This window comes from Thalassophryne amazonica, chromosome 10, assembly GCF_902500255.1.
Source record: "Thalassophryne amazonica chromosome 10, fThaAma1.1, whole genome shotgun sequence".
Taxonomy (NCBI): domain Eukaryota; kingdom Metazoa; phylum Chordata; class Actinopteri; order Batrachoidiformes; family Batrachoididae; genus Thalassophryne; species Thalassophryne amazonica.
The window spans coordinates 41006063-41028889 of record NC_047112.1 but is presented as its reverse complement, the minus strand read 5'-3'; the positions used below and the strand labels follow the sequence as shown (position 1 = coordinate 41028889).

At 39.9% G+C, this 22827-nt stretch overlaps 1 protein-coding gene across 1 annotated transcript in view; it reads left to right on the top strand.

Annotated features, from left to right (window-relative positions):
- ccdc50 (coiled-coil domain containing 50) overlaps positions 1-22827 on the top strand; it is a 77421-nt gene that overhangs the window by 28958 nt on the left and 25636 nt on the right. The window contains 3 exon segments of the mRNA XM_034179892.1: positions 4114-4243; positions 17553-17646; positions 18167-18269. Of these exon segments, the coding sequence (XP_034035783.1) occupies positions 4114-4243; positions 17553-17646; positions 18167-18269 (327 nt within the window).

The following is a 22827-nucleotide window of genomic DNA, read 5'->3' as shown; positions in this document are numbered from 1 at the left end:
AAACCACTAATAAAACTTGCTCATCATTAGCAGTTAGCCATGTTTGTATTGTGTGTTGGAAACAGGATGGGGAGGGGGGAGCTACGGAAGGTCCTGGGGACAAAAAAGTGCGCCGCAGTAAGAGGAGAAAAAAAACTTTTTTTTTCTTTTTTTTTTTTTTTTTTGTCTAACAAAAAACTCGAATTAATCGATAAAATCGATATGTCGCCTCGGTACTAGACTGGCCTGCCTGGAGTCCAGACCTGTCGCCCATTGAAAATTTGTGGCATTATGAAGTGCAAAATACGACAACAGAGACCCCGCACTGTTGAACAACTGAAGTCGTACATCAAGCAAGAATGGGAAAGAATTCCACCTACAAAGCTTCAACAGTTAGTGTCCTCAGTTCCCAAAAGCTTATTGAGTGTTATTAGAAGGAAAGGTGATGTCACGCAGTGGTAAACATATTTCAATTTCAATTTATTTTCATTTATATAGTGCCAAATCACAACAGAGTTGCCTCAAAGTGCTTCACACAGGTAAGGTCTAACCTTACCAACCCCCAGAGCAACAGTGGTAAGTAAAAACTCCCTCTGAGGAAGAAACCTCAAGCAGACCAGACTCAAAGGGGTGACCCTCTGCTTGGGCCATGCTACAGACATAAATTACAGAACAATTCACGGACGAATATACAAGAATTGCTGTTAACGCACAGGACAGGAGGGTCACCAACACAAATACAACTCCCATCTCTGGATGGAGCTGCACCTTAAACAGAGAGAAAAAACAGAATCAGGTATCAGACAAAAAATACTGTATAATTTGCCAGCATTAAACAAGAAGAAAAGCAGAAGAAATACTAAGGTGATCGCCAGCCACTAGCCCTAAACTTCACTAAAAGACCCAGAATTTAGGTGAAGTTGAGGCCACGGCCCGCTCCAAAAGGGAAAATAAGTGCGTCTTAAGTCTGGACTTGAAAGTCTCCACAGAATCTGACTGTTTTATTGACGCAGGGAGATCATTCCACAGAACAGAGGCACGATAAGAGAAAGCTCTTTGACCCGCAGACTTCTTATTCACCTTAGGGACACAAAGTAGTCCTGCACCCTGAGAACGTAAAGCCCGGGGCGGTACGTAAGGTTTAATTACGTCAGCTAGGTAGGGAGGTGCCAGTCCATGAATAATTTTATAGGTTAGTAGCAGAACCTTAAAATCTGATCTCACTGGGACAGGAAGCCAGTGAAGGGATGCCAAAATGGGTGAAATGTGGTTGTACTTCCTGCTTCGTGTCAAAAGTCTGGCTGCAGCATTTTGAACCAATTGGAGAGCCCTAATGCTAGACTGCGGTAAACTAGAAAATAGAACATTGCAGTACATATAAACATACCACTGTCCCAGCTTTTTTGAAATGTGTTCCAAGCATCCATTTCAAAATGAGCAAATATTTGCACAAAAACAATAAAGTTTATCAGTTTGAACATTAAATATCTTGTCTTTTTGGTGTATTCAATTCAATATAGGTTGAAGAGGATTTGCAAATCATTGTATTCTGTTTTTATTTACATTTTACACAACGTCCCAACTTCATTGGAATTGGGGTTGTACAATAGCAGAGGCTAATGTCGTCTTCTACTCCTAAACTTGTAGCATCAAGAAAAAGAAGAAGAAAAAAGAACAAAAAAATGTTCTTTGTTCTTAAGAAATAACTTTTTTAACTGGAATACCACACTTATGAAAAAAGAGGGATTATTTTCTTCTTTCTCTATGGAAGTAACCGTATTTGCTTATTTAAAAACATCAAGAAAATTGAGGGTGTTTATTCATTTTATGCATGTATTGCAAAAAAAATTCAAACATTAAATTTTTAAAATCGTTTCATTGCATTACATGTATACCTCACATACGATCGTCTGTTCAGTAACTTAAAGAAGCAGTTTACTTGTAGTTTGCATTTCTAAAAAAAACATTAATTAGCTCTTAGCTCCTGACTGCTAAAGCAATGTTTGTTATAAATACATAAATAATGCGCTGTGTTTTCAAACATTTCATTGTTACATGTACACCTCACATATGGTCATCTGTACAGTGGCTTAAAGAAGCAGTTTACTCGCATTTAGTGTCTCAGCATTAATTAGCTCATTAGCTGTGCTCCTTGTGTTTTATAAATTAAATTCATTTTGTCTTGTCTTGCATGAAGTGATTGATCTTTACACTGTATTGAGAATATGCCTGTGTGTGTTTCTACTTGTATAACTTTGGTAATTGCTGAGATTATCTTAAAATAAAAAGTTTAGCACAATAGCAAGTGTTATCGTTGGGCAGCCTTCTTCAAAAACGCTGTGTTCTGGACACTGATCCAGAGTTTTTCATAAACTGTTAGTAATACAAACACTTTTTTGTCACCAGTATCGCACCTAAGAATGAGAAAATGAATGTTGAGTTGATCCAGATCAAGTGACTCTTCTGAATTTGCTGGGAATAAATCCATGTTTCTTCAGCTGTCATACTATTGACTTTACTGGAAATAAGAAATGATCAAAGGAAACCACTCCAAGGATTTGTTTGTTAAATCAGTGTTGCGCCATCCTTTTTAGTTTATTTGTGGTTGCCTTAGGATAAATAAATACATACATTCGTCAAAGATTTTTAGCAGCCAAAAACATGCTCCACTGATATCACAAACGTTGCGTACCAACACGCTGTTAAGAACTCTATTCAGACGCGTTAAGTCACATTACGAATGTGCCATGAATGATGGGAAAATGATATTTTGAACGCATTGTGCCTGTGTGCTTTGTTTATGTCACAGGACAGAGGAGAATGGACAGACTAGTTGAAAGGTTGACTGGGTGATGTTGTCATGTCAATATGGACTGAGGAATGCTTTCAACACCTTGTTGAATATGTGCCATGAAGAATTAAGGCAGTTCTGAAGGCAAAAGGAGGTCCAGCCCGGTACTTGCAAGGTGTACTTTATGAAGTCTGTGTATGTGTGTGTGTGTGCATATATACACACATATATGCACACTTTAATGTGACAGCATCTAAATAACATGGCACCTGTGTTTGGAGACTTCACTTCTGCTTGCAAGTATCTTTTGCAAAAAATAAATAAATAAATTGATGCCAACCCATTGACTTATCAAGCTGGCACAGCTGTGACTCAGTTTCCTCATTCCGTTCACCTGTTCAGAAATCCGGTACTCTTATGGAGCCTGTCATGGGTAAATTGCCAAACATGATTTGGTGCTTTTTCTTGTTAAATTACAGAAAAGATTGATAGGCAGGTGAAAGAAAACAGAGTGTGTGAGTGATGCTCTTCATACTTGGAGTGCGGGCGAGCAGGATTTATGATCTGTTACGGTCATGCTATCACGCAATCTTGGAACCTCTCCTCGGCTGTGAACGTTCATTTGTCAGTGAGTGAGAACGCACTCTATCTACCTTCTCCAGATCACTTTTAAGAAAGAAGAGAAAATCATCTGAAGGAACCATTAAAGTGTGGATCTATAAATAAAGTGCAGTGTTGCCCTGTCAATCATCGGCTTCACTGGTTCCTGACCAAGCTTCTGCAGACCCCATAACCTGCATATTTACCATTCTTTCTACTTTAGCCCCGTCTGACTGAGTAAAAAAAGGTTTGTCCAGGGTTGTGTACTTAAACTAACCAGCTGTGGGTAAAGCAGAGGAACACTGCAAAACTTAACACCAGTGTCCTCTGATCAGCTAATTGACCGTATGTCATGTAATTATTTATTGATTGATTGATTAAAGAAGTAGTTTGGAAGGTCCTATACCTCTGGTGCAACTTGGACACCGAAAAAAAATAACACCTTCGTTATTCATAATTATGATGACATAATTTATAAAGGACTTTCCCAGAATCAAATTACTAAACAAAATAAACTCTTGCAATAAAAGAATAAATGCCAATAATAAAAAGTACACTACAACAATGCACAAAAATGCCAAATTAAAGAGCTGATGATACAGAAAAGAGGTGTGACTTTTATGTGGGATTTTCATCTTCAACATCACTTCCTCTTCACATGTGTGACTTATTCTCCAGAAAATAGGGTGTTTATTTTTGTGTGCATCATCTTAAGTTCTGTGGTTTTATGGTTATGTCCGCAGTCGAGAGCCACTTGGCATCCAATGTCCACAAAAGTCGTCTGGTGCAGCAGGACCTGCAGGTGGCCAAGAAGCTTCAGGAAGAGGAAGATCTGAAGGCCAAAGCCCAGACCAAGAAACAGCACATTGAAATGTGGGTATCTGTGTCTCATACACACACACGTCAAAGAAAGAAATTCGCAGGTCGATGTTGTCGGCACAACATTTATGCACAAAAACTGTTAGAAATGATATAAAGGAGAGAGCATTGCTTGTATGTGAGCATCTGTCAGATTCTGAGAAGTCTGAAGGTATCAACACAGTCAGAGAGAGCAAAAATCACTTAAAACAAAAAACTGCGTTAATTGTTGATGCGCTTTACAGAATGTGTAACTCTGGCATTGACACTGACAGCTGTGGCAGTTTGATGTGCTGACTGCTGATCTATGTGCCGGCATCGAAGTTGGTCACATTTTTCTTAAGTGCACGTGTTGAAATTGTTTCACACCCTTTTTTGTGGCAGATGGCGGTGATACATCAGTGTGACAACTCACTTCTTAAGGTGATGGAAAAACAAACTATTCATTACGTGGTAAATGCTCCCCCAACAGCATACATTGGGCCTTAACATTTTGTCCAAAGGTAAATGTGCTGCCTGTTGACATAAGAGCCGAGCAGCTAAACTTAAACTGTGCATAATTTGATCTGCAGTGTAGCATTGAACTAACAATCTAATTTTATTTACAAGCCCAATTCCAGTGAAGTTGGGATGTTGTGTGAAATGTAAATAAAAACAGAATACAATGATTTGCAAATCCTCTTCAACCTATATTCAATTGAATACACCACAAAAACAAGATATTTAATGTTCAAACTGATAGGCTTTTTTGGTTTTGTGCAAATATTTGCTCATTCTGAAATGGATGCCTGCAACACTTTTCAAAAAAGCTGGGACAGGGGCAACAAAAGACTGGGGAAGTTGATGAATGCTCAAAGAACACCTGTTTGGAACATTCCACAGGTGAACATGTTAATTGGAAACAGGTGATTGGGTATTAAAGGAGCATCCTCAAAAGGCTCAGCCATTCACAAGCAAAGATGGGGCGAGGATCACCACTTTGTGAACAACTGCATGAAAAAACAGTTTAAGAACAATGTTTCTCAACGTTCAATTGCAAGAAATTTAGGGATTCCATCATCTACAGTCCATAATATAATCAGAAGATTCAGAGAATCTGGAGAACTTTCTACATGTAAGCAGCAAGGCCAAAAACCAACATTGAATGCCCGTGACTGTCGATCCCTCAGGCGACATTGCATTAAAAACAGACATCACTGTGTAAAGGATCTTACCGTGTGGGCTCAGGAACACTTCAGAAAACCATTGTCAGTTAACACAGTTCGTCGCTACATCTACAAGTCCAAGTTAAAACTCTACCATGCAAAGCGAAAGCCATACATCAACAACATCCAGAAACGCCGCCGCCTTCTCTGGGCCTGAGCTCATTCGAAATGGACAGATGCAAAGTGGAAAAGTGTACTGTGGTCTGATGAGTCCACATTTGAAATTGGTTTTGGAAATCATGGATGTCGTGTCCTCAGGACCAAAGAGGAAAAAGTCCATCCAGATTGTTACCAGCGCAAAGTTCAAAAGCCAGCATTTGTGATGGTATAGGGGTGTGTTTGTTGCCCATAGCATGGGCAACTTATACATCTGTGATGGCATCATCAGTGCTGAAAGGTGCATCCAGGTTTTGGAGCAACACATGCTGCCATCCAAGAAATGTCTTTTTCAGGGACGTCCCTGCTTATTTCAGCAAGACAATGCCAAGCCACATTCTGCACGTGTTACAACAGTGTGGCTTCGTAGTAAAAGAGTGCGGGTACTAGACTGGCCTGCCTGCAGTCCAGACCTGTCACTCATTGAAAATGTGTGGAGCATTATGAAGCACAAAATACGACAACAGAGACCCCGGAATGTAGAACTGAAGTCGTACATCAAGCAAGAATGAAGAAGAATTCCACCTACAAAGCTTCAACAATTGGTGTCCTCTGTTCCCAAACGCTTATTGAGTGTTGTTAGAAGGAAAGGTGATGTAACACAGTGGTAAACATACCACTGTCCGAGCTTTTTTAAAACGTGTTGCAGGCATCCATTTAAAAATAAGCAAATGTTTGCACAAAAACAATAAAGTTTATCAGTTTGAACATTAAATATCTTGTCTATGCGGTGTATTCAATTGAATATAGGTTGAAGAGGATTTGCAAATCATAGTATTCTGTTTATATTTACATTTTACACAACGTCCAACTTCATTGGAATTGGGGTTGTAGAACCAGTGAGGTGATGGTTTAGAGGTTAAAGCGGTGGGTTTGTTACTAGAGGATCCTCCAGTTTCCCCTTCAGAAAAGAAAATCACCATCCTTGGACAAGGACCTTAATCCTTCAGTTGCTCGCAATATATAGTTGAGCACCTTTCATGGCAGCATGCTGATGTCTATTTGTGTGAGTTAGAATGGGTGAGTGTGAAGTGTCAATGTAAAGCACTTTGAGCATCTGCATCAGAAGAAAAAGTGTTTGAGAAATACAATGCATTTAACATTACTTACTAAATTAGATCAGTGTGTCGAGCTAAATCAAGGCCAAAGGTTTTGTAATCTGAAAATAAAAAAAGATTGAAAAAATTAATTTTGAAACTGAAAATTCAATGTTTGTTCTTGAATTTTATAATCGTTTAAAAAGTATTATTAAAATAAAAATAAGTGTAATATATATATTTTTCAGTTTAAATACATTTTTGATTGAGCTCTGTAATTATTTTGATCAAATTTATTTTCATTCATGTTTCTTTTTTTCACCTTCAGATCTTTTTTTCACTTTCAGTTCTTATTTGTTCAGTTTCAAACTTTTGTCCCCATTCTGGTGTGGGAGGGCGTGGCTTCGATTGAGAGGGGTGTGGAATTGTGAGTGACAGGAGCAATCAGTCCTCGCATGATGTTGCATTCAAGAAACATGGGTACTTTGATAGATAATGACTCTGCTCCCGTCTCCATCATGGATTACTACACGGCCGGGTTGTGAAAGAAAATACAGAGAATGAAAGCTTATTACTATGCATTAAACCCTCGAGATGAAGCTGTTTATTGTGATCGATGTGTAGCAGTTGGTTCAGTGGATCCGTATGTTGTACCGGATAGTGAATTTAATGACGATGTAGCAAAGTGTCCGGCAGTTTCACAGCGTAACCAAGCAGACCGCCGGTAAATCCAAATCCCAAGCCGGAAGAGAGCTCCGGCTACCGGCGGTGTGAAGAAGCCTCGCCGTTACAGGTCCCGCACTGTGGTGTTGAGAGAGATCCACCAAGCTGCTGATCCACAAGATGCCGACCAGGTCAGCCTCGCCGGCCTCCTGCAGAGCATCACAGCGGAGCTCTGAAAGCGGAGGTCGGTCTTGAAGTCCTGAACGATTTCTCTCACCAGGTGCTGGAAGGGCAACTTGTGGATCAGCAGCTCGGTGGATTTCTGGTAGCAGTGGAGTGCCACGGTGCCGGGCCTGTAACGGCGAGGTTTCTTCACACCGCCGGTAGCCGGAATACTCTTCCGGGTGGTTTGGGATTTGGATTTACCGGCGGTCTGGTTGGTTCTGTCCATATTAAAGCTTCCTTCACATCTGCTGTGCCAGGTCTCTGTGTGTCACTTAGAAAGCTCGTAACACTTTGCTGCAGCCTGTAAAATGAGCGACCTGCCTCATTTTCATGTGCCGATGCTGCGCTGCGTTCACGGTCCTGTGTGGATTTGTGCCACATCGGCTTTTTAGCTATAGGTGTTAAACTTTACATTTTTGCATATTTTCCAGTTTTTAAACATCAAAAATGACCAAGAGTGTTCTAGAATTACTTGTAATAGACATCTTTAGCATCACTTTATTTACAGGTATCAAGACAATACAGTGGACAGAAAGTGTTAAGTCATTATCTATCAAAGTACCCACGTTTCCTGAAAGCAACATCATGTGAGGACTGATTGCTCTCCTGTCACTCACAATTCCACGCCCCTCTCAATCGAAGCCACGCCCTCTCACACCAGAACAGGGCCAAAAGTTTGAAACTGAAAAATATCTGAAAGTGGAAAAAAAAGATCTGAAGTTGAAAAAAAGAAATATGAATGAAAATAAATTATTTGATCAAAAAAATTACAGAGCTGAATCAAAAATGTATTTAAACTGAAAAATATATCTTACACTTATTTTTCTTTTGATAATACTTTTTAAATGATTATAAAATTCAAGAACAAACATTGAATTTTCAGTTTCAAAATTAATTTTTTTTAATCTATTTTTATTTTCAGATTACATAACTTTTGGCCTGGATTTAGCTCCATAGCAGTGTTGCTTTAATTGTCCCCAGAGTCTAGTCTTGTCTTTTTTTTTTTTTTTTTAACTATACTAGTATCAAGATGTAACCTTTGCCTACAGAGTGACTCCCCCCCCCCCCCCCCAAAAAAAAACCCAAACAAAAAACAGAACCCATAAAAGTTTTAATAAATCCTACCATTTGCTTAAACTTCAGTCTGTGTATGATCATTCCCCAAAGTTTCAGTTCTCTTGGTCGCTTTACATAAAAGTTATGTTCTTTCCAAATTATGCTCGAAATAGGCCTCCAGCAAAATTTGTTTTCCTTGGTTGACCAAGACATGTTGAGGCAGATGATTGGAACAATAGTCTTCCCCAATATGTCACTTAAATGCAAAGCGACCGAGATAACTGATACGTCAGGGAATGATCGTACACAGACTGAAGTTTGTCTTTCATGGCAGTAAACTTGTAAAATTTGCTTGACTTATTAAAAAAAATTGTAATAGGCAATGCCACTCAGACGTTTTACACTCACACTTAATGTGCTTACATGCATGCTGGTTTTTCTTTTGAAAATGGATGTACCACTCCAAAATGCATTTGCAAAATGCGAAAACCCATTGTCATATTGTTTTCCTTTTCTTTCTGTCTAAATATCCTTCCAGCACAGCTACTGTAATAACATAAACACACCTTTACTTTGTTAAAGTAACATAGATGTACAGAAGTTAAGCAGGCACCATCTAGCTATATTGAAAACAAACAAAATACAAATAATTTTCACTGGCTTGCATAGACACCTGAGTCAATGTCAAGTCAGTGCATATAGGAATATGTTTAATTTATTAATTTTCCTATGTCCGTACCTCCAGCAGTTGTAGTAAATCAAATCAAATCAGCTTTATTTATAAAGCACTTTAAAAAAAAAAAACAGCTGCAGCTGAAACAGTGCTGTACACAAGGGGACATATAAAAGGTAAACCACAAAGTACAAAAAAAAAAATGTAGGGAGCAATGACTTTTGGAATTGCTTTGTGGGATTGCTTGTTAGTTAACAGAAGAAAACGTCAGGTAATCTATAAATATCTATGAAAAGGTTGGCAACGATAGTTGTTTAAGATGGATATGTACTTCTCTGAGGAACCTGTGCAATCCCACTTTAAATGTCTTCATTTTAGTTGCTTTGCCACAAATTGTGGTGGGATTGTAGTCACAACATGTGAGTTTGGTTAAGTAATCGCAAGCACTCATCTGTTGTCACCTTGACGTGTGTATTCCTCACAAATCAGTTTTGTTTTTGTTTTGTTTTTTCCTTCAAAATTTGAGAGAATGCATGCAGGTACAGGTGTCTGTGTAGCCTGAGCATGTAAATGCCTTTGTGATGAGACATGTATCAGCAATTATGATGGTGACGGAGATATGTGTCATCTGCTCAGTATTTTAGAAATCTATCTTTATTGATTGTTAATAAGGTAAGCAGGATTTAGATTTAACACCTCCGTCCTGTTACACTGTCACAGCACCCTGCAAAAGGCCTCTTGGTGTGAATGTTGTCCTCTGTGCCCTGCAATTTGTGTTGAAATAAGCGCTGACACAGTTTAGTGAGATTGTCACACTAGAAGTCCCAAACAGGAGCCCCAGTATTAGGATGGCACACATGGGGCGAGCCCAGATGCTACACCATGAATGCAGGCAGCCAGTGTTTCTTGGCATTCTGGGAGCTCACACTGCCATCCACCCTGCCACCTCATACACACCCACTCAGAGGCATGTGACCAGTTACACACAGTCACAGTCCTTATGCGAGTGAAGAAAAAACAGATTATTTTTCTGAAATTAAAATGATGATGTCAAGGTGCATCTGTCCTTGTTTTGTCAGTTCAACTCCTAAAATGTCAACTGTTCAGATCATGTTCAGTGTGTGATTCTTGAGTTGTCATTACTCATCGCAAATAGGACATTACGCTGAAGCAGGTGTGCACAGACATGAGCACATAGCTATGTTTTGTTTACCAGGCCTCCAGGCAGATGGTAGTGTTCTCAGAGTTGCTTAGGCTAGGAGGAGATGGAGAAAGAATGAGCTGTTGAACATCAACGTGACACCAGCCGGGGATGCAAATGTTCTATCTCACAACTTATGAGATAATAGTATTTTTATTGGGACATTTGTTTTACTGCTTTGTGTTCATTTCAGCGGTTGCCATTGTGCAATTATCAATATGTTTGTAGATTTTTGTCATGAGTATTTGTTTAATTTACATTTCATGTCTTTAGGTCTCTTATCTAATTTGCTAAACACATTTGAAAATAAGCACAAGTTAAGTTGACATATAAAGCCAAAAATGTGTTTCAAGTCTGGAAAGTCATGAAGCAAGTGCAAAAAATAATAAAAACCTGTAAAATATAAGATTTCTGAATAAGTGAAACATGTTTTAACGTTTAACAACTTAAAAAAAAATTAACGGTGTAAGTTATGTAATTTCTTTGATTTAGATTTTGAGTTCTATTAGATTTTTAGTAGATGGCTTGCCTCTACTGGTGGGTTGGCTCTCACTGCGGTATTGTATCGCTTCCTGTTCCGGAGCACAGCGGTGTTTTTCTGTATCTGTTAGCTGTTTAATCTGCGCAGTTAGATTGATCTAGTTATCTAGATTACGATTTGTTTCCCAGTGTAATCTTTACGTGCCTTAACTAAAGCACTCCTTCTGCTGAATCACCTTTAAATTATTTACACATTATTCACTTTTCGTGTTTTTAGGAATCTGCTAGGTTAGCGTAGCTACTAGCTCTTAGCCGATTTAGCATGGCGGCTTCTCCTGTCTCTCCCGCACTTTTCTGCTCTGGGTGTGAAATGTTTAGTTATTCCTCGGCCTCCTTTAGCAGTAACGGTACTTGTAATAAGTGTAGCTTATTCGTAGCTTTGGAGGCCAGGCTGGGCGAATTGGAGACTCGGCTCCGCACCGTGGAAAATTCTACAGCTAGCCAGGCCCCTGTAGTCGGTGCGGACCAAGGTAGCTTAGCCGCTAGTTCCCCCCTGGCAGATCCCGAGCAGCCGCGAAAGCAGGCCGACTGGGTGACTGTGAGGAGGAAGCGTAGCCCTAAACAGAAGCCCCGTGTACACCGCCAACCCGTTCACATCTCTAACCGTTTTTCCCCACTCGACGACACACCCGCCGAGGATCAAACTCTGGTTATTGGCGACTCTGTTTTGAGAAATGTGAAGTTAGCGACACCAGCAACCATAGTCAATTGTCTTCCGGGGGCCAGAGCAGGCGACATTGAAGGAAATTTGAAACTGCTGGCTAAGGCTAAGCGTAAATTTGGTAAGATTGTAATTCACGTCGGCAGTAATGACACTCGGTTACGCCAATCGGAGGTCACTAAAATTAACATTAAATCGGTGTGTAACTTTGCAAAAACAATGTCGGACTCTGTAGTTTTCTCTGGGCCCCTCCCCAATCGGACCGGGAGTGACATGTTTAGCCGCATGTTCTCCTTGAATTGCTGGCTGTCTGAGTGGTGTCCAAAAAATGAGGTGGGCTTCATAGATAATTGGCAAAGCTTCTGGGGAAAACCTGGTCTTGTTAGGAGAGACGGCATCCATCCCACTTTGGATGGAGCAGCTCTCATTTCTAGAAATCTGGCCAATTTTCTTAAATCCTCCAAACTGTGACTATCCAGGGTTGGGACCAGGAAGCAGAGTTGTAGTCTTACACACCTCTCTGCAGCTTCTCTCCCCCTGCCATCCCCTCATTACCCCATCCCCGTAGAGACGGTGCCTGCTCCCAGACCACCAATAACCAGCAAAAATCTATTTAAGCATAAAAATTCAAAAAGAAAAAATAATATAGCACCTTCAACTGCACCACAGACTAAAACAGTTAAATGTGGTCTATTAAACATTAGGTCTCTCTCTTCTAAGTCCCTGTTGGTAAATGATATAATAATTGATCAACATATTGATTTATTCTGCCTAACAGAAACCTGGTTACAGCAGGATGAATATGTTAGTTTAAATGAGTCAACACCCCCGAGTCACACTAACTGTCAGAATGCTCGTAGCACGGGCCGGGGCGGAGGATTAGCAGCAATCTTCCATTCCAGCTTATTAATTAATCAAAAACCCAGACAGAGCTTTAATTCATTTGAAAGCTTGTCTCTTAGTCTTGTCCATCCAAATTGGAAGTCCCAAAAACCAGTTTTATTTGTTATTATCTATCGTCCACCTGGTCGTTACTGTGAGTTTCTCTGTGAATTTTCAGACCTTTTGTCTGACTTAGTGCTTAGCTCAGATAAGATAATTATAGTGGGCGATTTTAACATCCACACAGATGCTGAGAATGACAGCCTCAACACTGCATTTAATCTATTATTAGACTCTATTGGCTTTGCTCAAAAAGTAAATGAGTCCACCCACCACTTTAATCATATCTTAGATCTTGTTCTGACTTATGGTATGGAAATAGAAGACTTAACAGTATTCCCTGAAAACTCCCTTCTGTCTGATCATTTCTTAATAACATTTACATTTACTCTGATGGACTACCCAGCAGTGGGGAATAAGTTTCATTACACCAGAAGTCTTTCAGAAAGCGCTGTAACTAGGTTTAAGGATATGATTCCTTCTTTATGTTCTCTAATGCCATATACCAACACAGTGCAGAGTAGCTACCTAAACTCTGTAAGGGAGATAGTGTCTCGTCAATAGTTTTACATCCTCATTGAAGACAACTTTGGATGCTGTAGCTCCTCTGAAAAAGAGAGCTTTAAATCAGAAGTGTCTGACTCCGTGGTATAACTCACAAACTCGTAGCTTAAAGCAGATAACCCGTAAGTTGGAGAGGAAATGGCGTCTCACTAATTTAGAAGATCTTCACTTAGCCTGGAAAAAGAGTCTGTTGCTCTATAAAAAAGCCCTCCGTAAAGCTAGGACATCTTTCTACTCATCACTAATTGAAGAAAATAAGAACAACCCCAGGTTTCTTTTCAGCACTGTAGCCAGGCTGACAAAGAGTCAGAGCTCTATTGAGCTGAATATTCCATTAACTTTAACTAGTAATGACTTCATGACTTTCTTTGCTAACAAAATTTTAACTATTAGAGAAAAAATTACTCATAACCATCCCAAAGACGTATCGTTATCTTTGGCTGCTTTCAGTGATGCCGGTATTTGGTTAGACTCTTTCTCTCCGATTGTTCTGTCTGAGTTATTTTCATTAGTTACTTCATCCAAACCATCAACATGTTTATTAGACCCCATTCCTACCAGGCTGCTCAAGTAAGCCCTACCATTATTTAATGCTTCGATCTTAAATATGATCAATCTATCTTTGTTAGTTGGCTATGTACCACAGGCTTTTAAGGTGGCAGTAATTAAACCATTACTTAAAAAGCCATCACTTGACCCAGCTATCTTAGCTAATTATAGGCCAATCTCCAACCTTCCTTTTCTCTCAAAAATTCTTGAAAGGGTAGTTGTAAAACAGCTAACTGATCATCTGCAGAGGAATGGTCTATTTGAAGAGTTTCAGTCAGGTTTTAGAATTCATCATAGTACAGAAACAGCATTAGTGAAGGTTACAAATGATCTTCTTATGGCCTCGGACAGTGGACTCATCTCTGTGCTTGTTCTCTTAGACCTCAGTGCTGCTTTTGATACTGTTGACCATAAAATTTTATTACAGAGATTAGAGCATGCCATAGGTATTAAAGGCACTGCGCTGCGGTGGTTTGAATCATATTTGTCTAATAGATTACAATTTGTTCATGTAAATGGGGAATCTTCTTCACAGACTAAAGTTAATTATGGAGTTCCACAAGGTTCTGTGCTAGGACCAATTTTATTCACTTTATACATGCTTCCCTTAGGCAGTATTATTAGACGGTATTGCTTAAATTTTCATTGTTACGCAGATGATACCCAGCTTTATCTATCCATGAAGCCAGAGGACACACACCAATTAGCTAAACTGCAGGATTGTCTTACAGACATAAAGACATGGATGACCTCTAATTTCCTGCTTTTAAACTCAGATAAATCTGAAGTTATTGTACTTGGCCCCACAAATCTTAGAAACATGGTGTCTAACCAGATCCTTACTCTGGATGGCATTACCCTGACCTCTAGTAATACTGTGAGAAATCTTGGAGTCATTTTTGATCAGGATATGTCATTCAAAGCGCATATTAAACAAATATGTAGGACTGCTTTTTTGCATTTACGCAATATCTCTAAAATCAGAAAGGTCTTGTCTCAGAGTGATGCTGAAAAACTAATTCATGCATTTATTTCCTCTAGGCTGGACTATTGTAATTCATTATTATCAGGTTGTCCTAAAAGTTCTCTAAAAAGCCTTCAGATAATTCTAAATGCTGCAGCTAGAGTACTGACGGGGACTAGAAGGAGAGAGCATATCTCATCCATATTGGCCTCTCTTCATTGGCTTCCTGTTAATTCTAGAATAGAATTTAAAATTCTTCTTCTTACTTATAAGGTTTTGAATAATCAGGTCCCATCTTATCTTAGGGACCTCGTAGTACCATATCACCCCAATAGAGCGCTTCGCTCTCAGACTGCAGGCTTACTTGTAGTTCCTAGGGTTTGTAAGAGTAGAATGGGAGGCAGAGCCTTCAGCTTTCAGGCTCCTCTCCTGTGGAACCAGCTCCCAATTCAGATCAGGGAGACAGACACCCTCTCTACTTTTAAGATTAGGCTTAAAACTTTCCTTTTTGCTAAAGCTTATAGTTAGGGCTGGATCAGGTGACCCTGAACCATCCCTTAGTTATGCTGCTATAGACGTAGACTGCTGGGGGGTTCCCATGATGCACTGTTTCTTTCTCTTTTTGCTCTGTATGCACCACTCTGCATTTAATCATTAGTGATCGATCTCTGCTCCCCTCCACAGCATGTCTTTTTCCTGGTTCTCTCCCTCAGCCCCAACCAGTCCCAGCAGAAGACTGCCCCTCCCTGAGCCTGGTTCTGCTGGAGGTTTCTTCCTGTTAAAAGGGAGTTTTTCCTTCCCACTGTAGCCAAGTGCTTGCTCACAGGGGGTCGTTTTGACCGTTGGGGTTTTACATAATTATTGTATGGCCTTGCCTTACAATATAAAGTGCCTTGGGGCAACTGTTTGTTGTGATTTGGCGCTATATAAAAAAATTGATTGATTGATTGATTTTTATAAAAGTGATCATCGACTGTTTTTGTGTTAAGTATCAGGCAGTGCACCCACAAAGAATTCATGTTTTGTGTCATTTTAATTTCATATTACAACCCCTGGCAAAAATTATGGAATCACCGGCCTCGGAGGATGTTCATTCAGTTGTTTAATTTTGTAGAAAAAAAGCAGATCACAGACATGACACAAAACTAAAGTCATTTCAAATGGCAACTTTCTGGCTTTAAGAAACACTATAAGAAATCAAGAAAAAAGATTGTGGCAGTCAGTAACTGTTACTTTTTTAGACCAAGCAGAGGAAAAAAATATGGAATCACTCAATTCTGAGGAACAAATTATGGAATCACCCTGTAAATTTTCATCCCCAAAACTAACACCTGCATCAAATCACATCTGCTCGTTGATATTGACCCTATGCCATGACATTGACCCTATGTGTCTTTTTGCAAGGAATGTTTTCACAGTTTTTGCTCTATGGCAAGATGCATTATCATCTTGAAAAATGATTTCATCATCCCCAAACATCCTTTCAATTGTCCAAAATATCAACGTAAACTTGTGCATTTATTGATGATGTAATGACAGCCATCTCCCCAGTGCCTTTACCTGACATGCAGCCCCATATCATCAATGACTGTGGAAATTTACATGTTCTCTTCAGGCAGTCATCTTTATAAATCTCATTGGAAAGGCACCAAACAAAAGTTCCAGCATCATCACCTTGCCCAATGCAGATTCGAGATTCATCACTGAATATGACTTTCATCCAGTCATCCACAGTCCACGATTGCTTTTCCTTAGCCCATTGTAACCTTGTTTTTTCTGTTTAGGTGTTAATGATAGCTTTTGTTTAACTTTTCTGTATGTAAATCCCATTTCCTTTAGGCGGTTTCTTACAGTTCGGTGACAGACGTTGACTCCAGTTTCCTCCCATTCGTTCCTCATTTGTTTTGTTGTGCATTTTTCGATTTTTGAGACATATTGCTTTAAGTTTCCTGTCTTGACGCTTTGATGTCTTCCTTGGTCTACCAGTATGTTTGCCTTTAACAACCTTCCCATGTTGTTTGTATTTGGTCCAGAGTTTAGACACAGCTGACTGTGAACAACCAACATCTTTTGCAACATTGCGTGATGATTTACCCTCTTTTAAGAGTTTGATAATCCTCTCCTTTGTTTCAATTGACATCTCTCGTGTTGGAGCCATGATTCATGTCAGTCCACTTGGTGCAACAGCTCTCCAAGGTGTGATCACTCCTTTTTAGATGCAGACTAACGAGCAGATCTGATTTGATGCAGGTGTTAGTTTTGGGGATGAAAATTTACAGGGTGATTCCATAATTTATTCCTCAGAATTGAGTGATTCCATATTTTTTTCCTCTGCTTGGTCTAAAAAAGTAACCGTTACTGACTGCCACAATTTTTTTTTCTTGATTTCTTATAGTGTTTCTTAAAGCCAGAAAGTTGCCATTTGAAATGACTTCAGTTTTGTGTCATGTCTGTGATCTGCTTTTTTTCTACAAAATTAAACAACTGAATGAACATCCTCTGAGGCCGGTGATGCCATAATTTTTGCCAGGGGTTGTAGAATGAGGTTTTGTAAGTCAGTGGGGGTAAACATTGTTACTCTGACAAAGGACACAAAGTCACACTGCACAAAGCAGTGTGAAATGTGTGCAAGAATGTGCACACAGGGTGAATTTTAATCATGTACCATGTTCACAAATGTATTGGTCATTCACTAGGCTCAGTGTTGAAGTATTATGTTAAAAGACGTGGCTCTGTTCACCCGCATATATGTTGTAGTATTTGTAACAAACTTCTGCTTACTTCTTGTAACTGTCATCTTGAGACCATTTGGCTGGTGCGTCTGAGTTTTAATGTTATAATGTTCTCCAATCCCATTCATGACACACATGGACTAATGTAAACCAAAGTGAGCGCCAAGACAATGAGATCGCCCAGGAAATTCAGGAACAACTGGTCCGACAGGCAGAACAACTACGACGACAGCAAGAAGAGAAGGATGCAGTAAGTAGCGCAGTGTGAGAAATTTCTTTCTGCCCATTCAACCACAATGCATTTTACATGAACCAGTTAAAGATTTGACTTCTGGTATACCCCCCTGATACTGATACCCCCCCCCCCCCCCCCCACACACACACACACACACTAATGTGGCACTGAAATAGTCACTATTTTATTTGTTATTCTGAAGAGCATTTCACGCTTTGTTAAATTGTTTGTACACTGTTCAAGAGGCTATGACAATCATTTTTGCAGGAAAATGATTGTCATAACTTGGCATTGTCTTATTCCATTCTGGGTTTGTGTAAAATTTTACTATGTGGCCTCAAGATAACTGAATTTCATCAAAACATTGTTAAAGGATGTGAACAACATTCCTCAAACTGCTCTGATTGAACAAATCTGAGACTTTAATCAGAGGTCAGAAGTCAAACAACATCACATTTATTGAACATCAGCATAAACCTGGAGGCGTTCTAATTTGGGGCAAAACTATTTTTGCTGTCACCTTGTTTGTTTGTAGGCCATTGCTCGTAAGCTGCATGAGAAGGAGATGAAAGAGGAAAGGAGGAGGCAAAAGCAGCTGGAAGCAAACTTTGAGGAGGAGTACTTTGAGGATCATGGAGGTGGGGAGAGCGTTACTGGTTATTTTGTGTGTGCGTGCACCTGTGTGTAAACAGGAGAAGAATATGCCTCAGACTGTTCCTCACCCCATCCCCTCCACAGATGTAACTGCATTTAAAGGACATGTCACATCGAAATCATAACAACTTAGATTTAGGCCGTTAGTGACTATCCAGTGATACACCGGGATTACTTTGGGCACTTCCATGACCGGTCCCAAAGTATACGGCATTTGCAACAAACAGCTATGGAGACTGCCAAAAACATTTTTTTTTTCCCCGAGTGTCTCTGACAGCGTTTACATAGCTTTGAGGAAACGTCCCAGCGTGTGCTTGAATGGAATGTAGCTGCAAACATTAAGAACGGAGCAATAGATTAATTCCGAAGTTGTAATGTCCTGTTATGATGACTCGTTTTTTAAGTGATAACTGTTAATTTTGATGCAGTCAAAATAAAAGCAGCAGCCACTCTCCACTGTGAGAAGACTTAGTGCACGTGCACGTCTGTTAATCATGAACGCAGCCTGTTAGTCTCTGCTAGCGGCTCAGCTTTGTGCATGCTTGTAAGTGTTGTCATCAATATAACTGTAAAAAAAAAAAAAAAATCTAAGAAATACATCTGGGTGATCAGACAGCCTGAAAAACAGCAGAGAGTTCCAATGTAAGAAATACACCTGCATGTTAAGGCAGCATCGTGACGCAGTGGTTCTACATGCGCCTTCACAGCGGCAGTAAAATAGCATCCTGCGACACAGATGGCAGTCGGCACGTTAGGATCCAAAATCTGACAGAATTTCTAAAAAATTAAGAGTTTCAAGGTGAAGCGCGTCGCCTCCTCTCTGTACATCCTCTGTAAATCTGAGCCATCACTTTCAAATGAAAGCTCAGACACTTCATTATCAGACATAGCAGCGTTCCTTTCACTCTGTCTGTCGGCCATCGAGATGTTTCTGCTTATCCTAAAATTTACGTCACATACTGAGTAAGGCGTTTTCCGGAAATGCACCTGCTAACTTGCAGAGTGAGGGATAATTACCAATAAAATACATCAGCAACCACTAGTTATTACTGCATGTGCATGGATAGACTTAGAATCATGAATACTTTGATGTTGTGTTGCTAACTGGGATGTTAAATAATGTGCGGCATGTCCTTTAATGTTACACTGTTAGAAATTATATATGACTTGAGGCTAAGGTTAAGCTTTTTAAATCAATAACCACATAATTAACACTGAAGAGAGGTGTACATGTTGATGGAGAAATAACTTTATTTCATGGCCTGTCCAGATAAAACACTGGTGTAAATAGACTGTAGATTAGATGCAGCTTGTAACTGCTTTAATACATACCATATTTTCCAGACTATGGCAGGTGTCCCGCTTCCCATTTCAAAGCATGTTGTATATGAAAAATACAACACTGTTATCTACAGCCACAAGATGGCACCATCTGCACGTGTGACAAGCTTCTCCTGTAATACTGATGTGACAGAGATACAGTGATTCATACTCTTGGGACAGAATGTAGCAGGAATGCACCATTAAGCTGAATGACAGCTGCTGTAAAACAATAAGGAGATATAAATGAGGAGGAAGTGCTGGATCCTAAAGAATAAGTGAAAATAGTAAACCATGCTCACAAACTGAAAGACTGTGCTCTTGAATAAAATAAGAAACAGCCTTTTTAAATGGACTGCATTTATATAGCACTTTTCCATCTACATCACACGCTCAACGCGCTTTACAAATAATGCCTCACATTCACCACAATGTGAGGGTGCTGCCATACAACATGCTCCCTACACACCAGGAGCAACTAGGGGATTAAGGACCTTACCCAAGGGCCCTTAAAGGTTTTCCAGTGAGGCTGGGATTTGAACCGAGGATCCTCTGGTCTCAAGCCCAACGCTTTAACCACTATACCATCGCCTCAAATAAGCTTCATACTACTCGGCATTCCACATGTGTGGACTTCCACATGTGTGGAACAGCCAGGAAAACAAAGAGGAAGATAGTTAGGCCAAGATGACGTGAACTGTAATTTTTTTTTTTTATGCACAGGTGTTTGACAGTGTTTAATTACATTGCATACATTTCAGTCTTAACAGGTGTTCTTACCTGTTCATTGGAGACAAGAAGCAGTTTAAGCAGGTTAAAACATGAACTTGGCACATTGACTGAATCCAGGTACTCTGATTACCCCTCCCCCCCCCCCCCCCAAAAAAAAAAACTATATATATATATATATATATATATATATATATATATATATAAAGATGTTTTTTAAAACTGTGACCTTCCAGAATGCATATCCATGACAGGCTTCTCTTATAAATGTGATATTGACTGTGTTAACCATCAGCCAGTACACCCAGAAAGAGTTCATGTTTTTTGTCATTTTAATTTTGTATCATTTTGATTTTATAAGTTGGCAGATGTAAACATTGTTACTCTGACAAAGGATGAAACTTCACACTGCACAAAGTGGAGCATGTTGAAAATTCAGCCACAGTTAAAACATGAACTTGGGGCATTGATTGAGTACCCTGGTTCTGTGGTGAACCGGGGTACTCCGGTCACCCCTAAAAAAAAACAAAATAAAAAAAAAAAGGTTCAGATGAAGCTGCGTCCTTGCTGCTGGGTTCTGTACTTCTTGCTCATTGGACCATCTAGGACAGGGGTCTCCAACCTTGTTCCTGGAGGGCATCTGCCCTGCATGTATATCCATGCATATCTATGCATAACTCTCCCTGTTCCACTCCCATTCAATTAACGCTATCCTGTGTGTTCATCCAGTCAAGAGCTGGAAAACACCACTTTAAAAAAAAAAAATCAGGTGTGGCTTGAGTAGGTAGACGTGGAAAACATTCAGGGCAGGTGCTCTCCACGAACAGGGTTGGTGATCCCTGGGCTAGAAGGATGTACGGTACATCTGCAAAGTATTCACAGCACTTCACTTTTTCCACATTTTGTTGTTACAGCCTTGTACCAAAATGGAGTAAATTAATTTTTCCCTCAAAATTCTACTCACAACACCACATAAAGAAGACATGAAAAAAGTTGTTTTTTGTCTGTTTGTGTGTTTTGTTTTGTTTTTTGCAAATTTATTAACAATGGAAAAAAACTAAGAATTCACCTGTACATAAGTATTCGTTGCCTTTTCTCAATACTTTATTGATATGCTTTTGGCACTGATTACAGCATCAAGTATTCTTGAATACGATGCCGCAAGCTTGGTGCACCTATCTTTGGGCAGTTTTGTCCATTCCTCTTTACAGCACCTCTCAAGCTCCAACAGGTTGATGTGGAGCGTCGGTACACAGACGTTTTCAGATCTCTCCAGAGATCTTCACTCAGATTCAGGTCTGGGCTCTGGCTGGGCCACTCAAGGACATTCACAGAGTTGTCCTGAAGCCACTCCTTTGATATCTTGGCTGTGTGCTTAGGGTCATTGTCCTGCTGAAAGATGAACCATCACCCCAGCCTGAGGTCAAGAGCGCTCTGGAGCAGGTTTTCATTTGGTGGACTCCAGTTAAGCTGTAGAAACATCTCAAGGATGATCAGTGGAAACAGGATGAACCTGGGCTCAATTTTGAGCTTCATGGCAAAGACTGTGAATTTTGAGGAAAAAAGTGAACTTCATCCATTTTAGAATAATGCTGTAACGTAGCAAAATGTGGAAAAAGTGAAGCACTGTTAATACTGTCCAGACTCGCTGTATATGGCTCGCCTGTCGTGTCCCTGGTTTGCTGTGTGGGTCTGTGATTGTGCACATAGTGGAAGAAAAAAAAAATTACAGATTATTTAGTCAGTGTCTATTCCTCTGAGAAAGTGGTGCCAGAAAATAACCAGATCATTTTTTATTTGGGCTACAGAATTTTCAGTGACCACAGAGGTGTCTACTTTAAGACTTGATAACTCAGTTTGACTGTCCTGTGGTATTACGGAGCGTGTACACACAGGTGTTTATGGTATCGTGCAGCTTTTTCACAGGCTGTATATTTGGCTCTCCTCACAGGAAATGAGTGTGTGCCTGCTGTGCTCTTCTTAAAATGCAGAGAATCACATTTTCACACAAACCAGCGCGGGGGCAGCTCCTCAAGATAAACCTCTGTTTAACAGATAAATGGCTGGAAAGTCTATAAGGTGTGGGGTGGATCTGACAGAGAGCAAATGCTTTCCTTTGACAACGCACTGCTTCTGTACCTACCCCCACCCCTTTTTTTTTTCTTCCAAAGGTTTGAAAGTAAACTGTTCTGGTGATTAAACATTAAACAGCTGGAGAGCTTGCATTCCTTTCTGCTAAGTGAATGCAACAAGTTATCTTGTGTTTCCGCACTGTGCTTTTCCACTGACACTTGTTTTCATTTTCATTGCAAATACAGACTGACTTCCAGCTTGATGGCGTTTACTTTGACATGCAAAATGGCATCAGCTGTCTTCAGCTGTGCCATTTTATTTTCCAAGTGCTGTGTTCAGTGTAGTATCGGTCACAGAGTTTCAGTACAATTTGTTTCTCGAGCTTTTGTATGACGTTTAGGATTCAAATACTTATCCCTT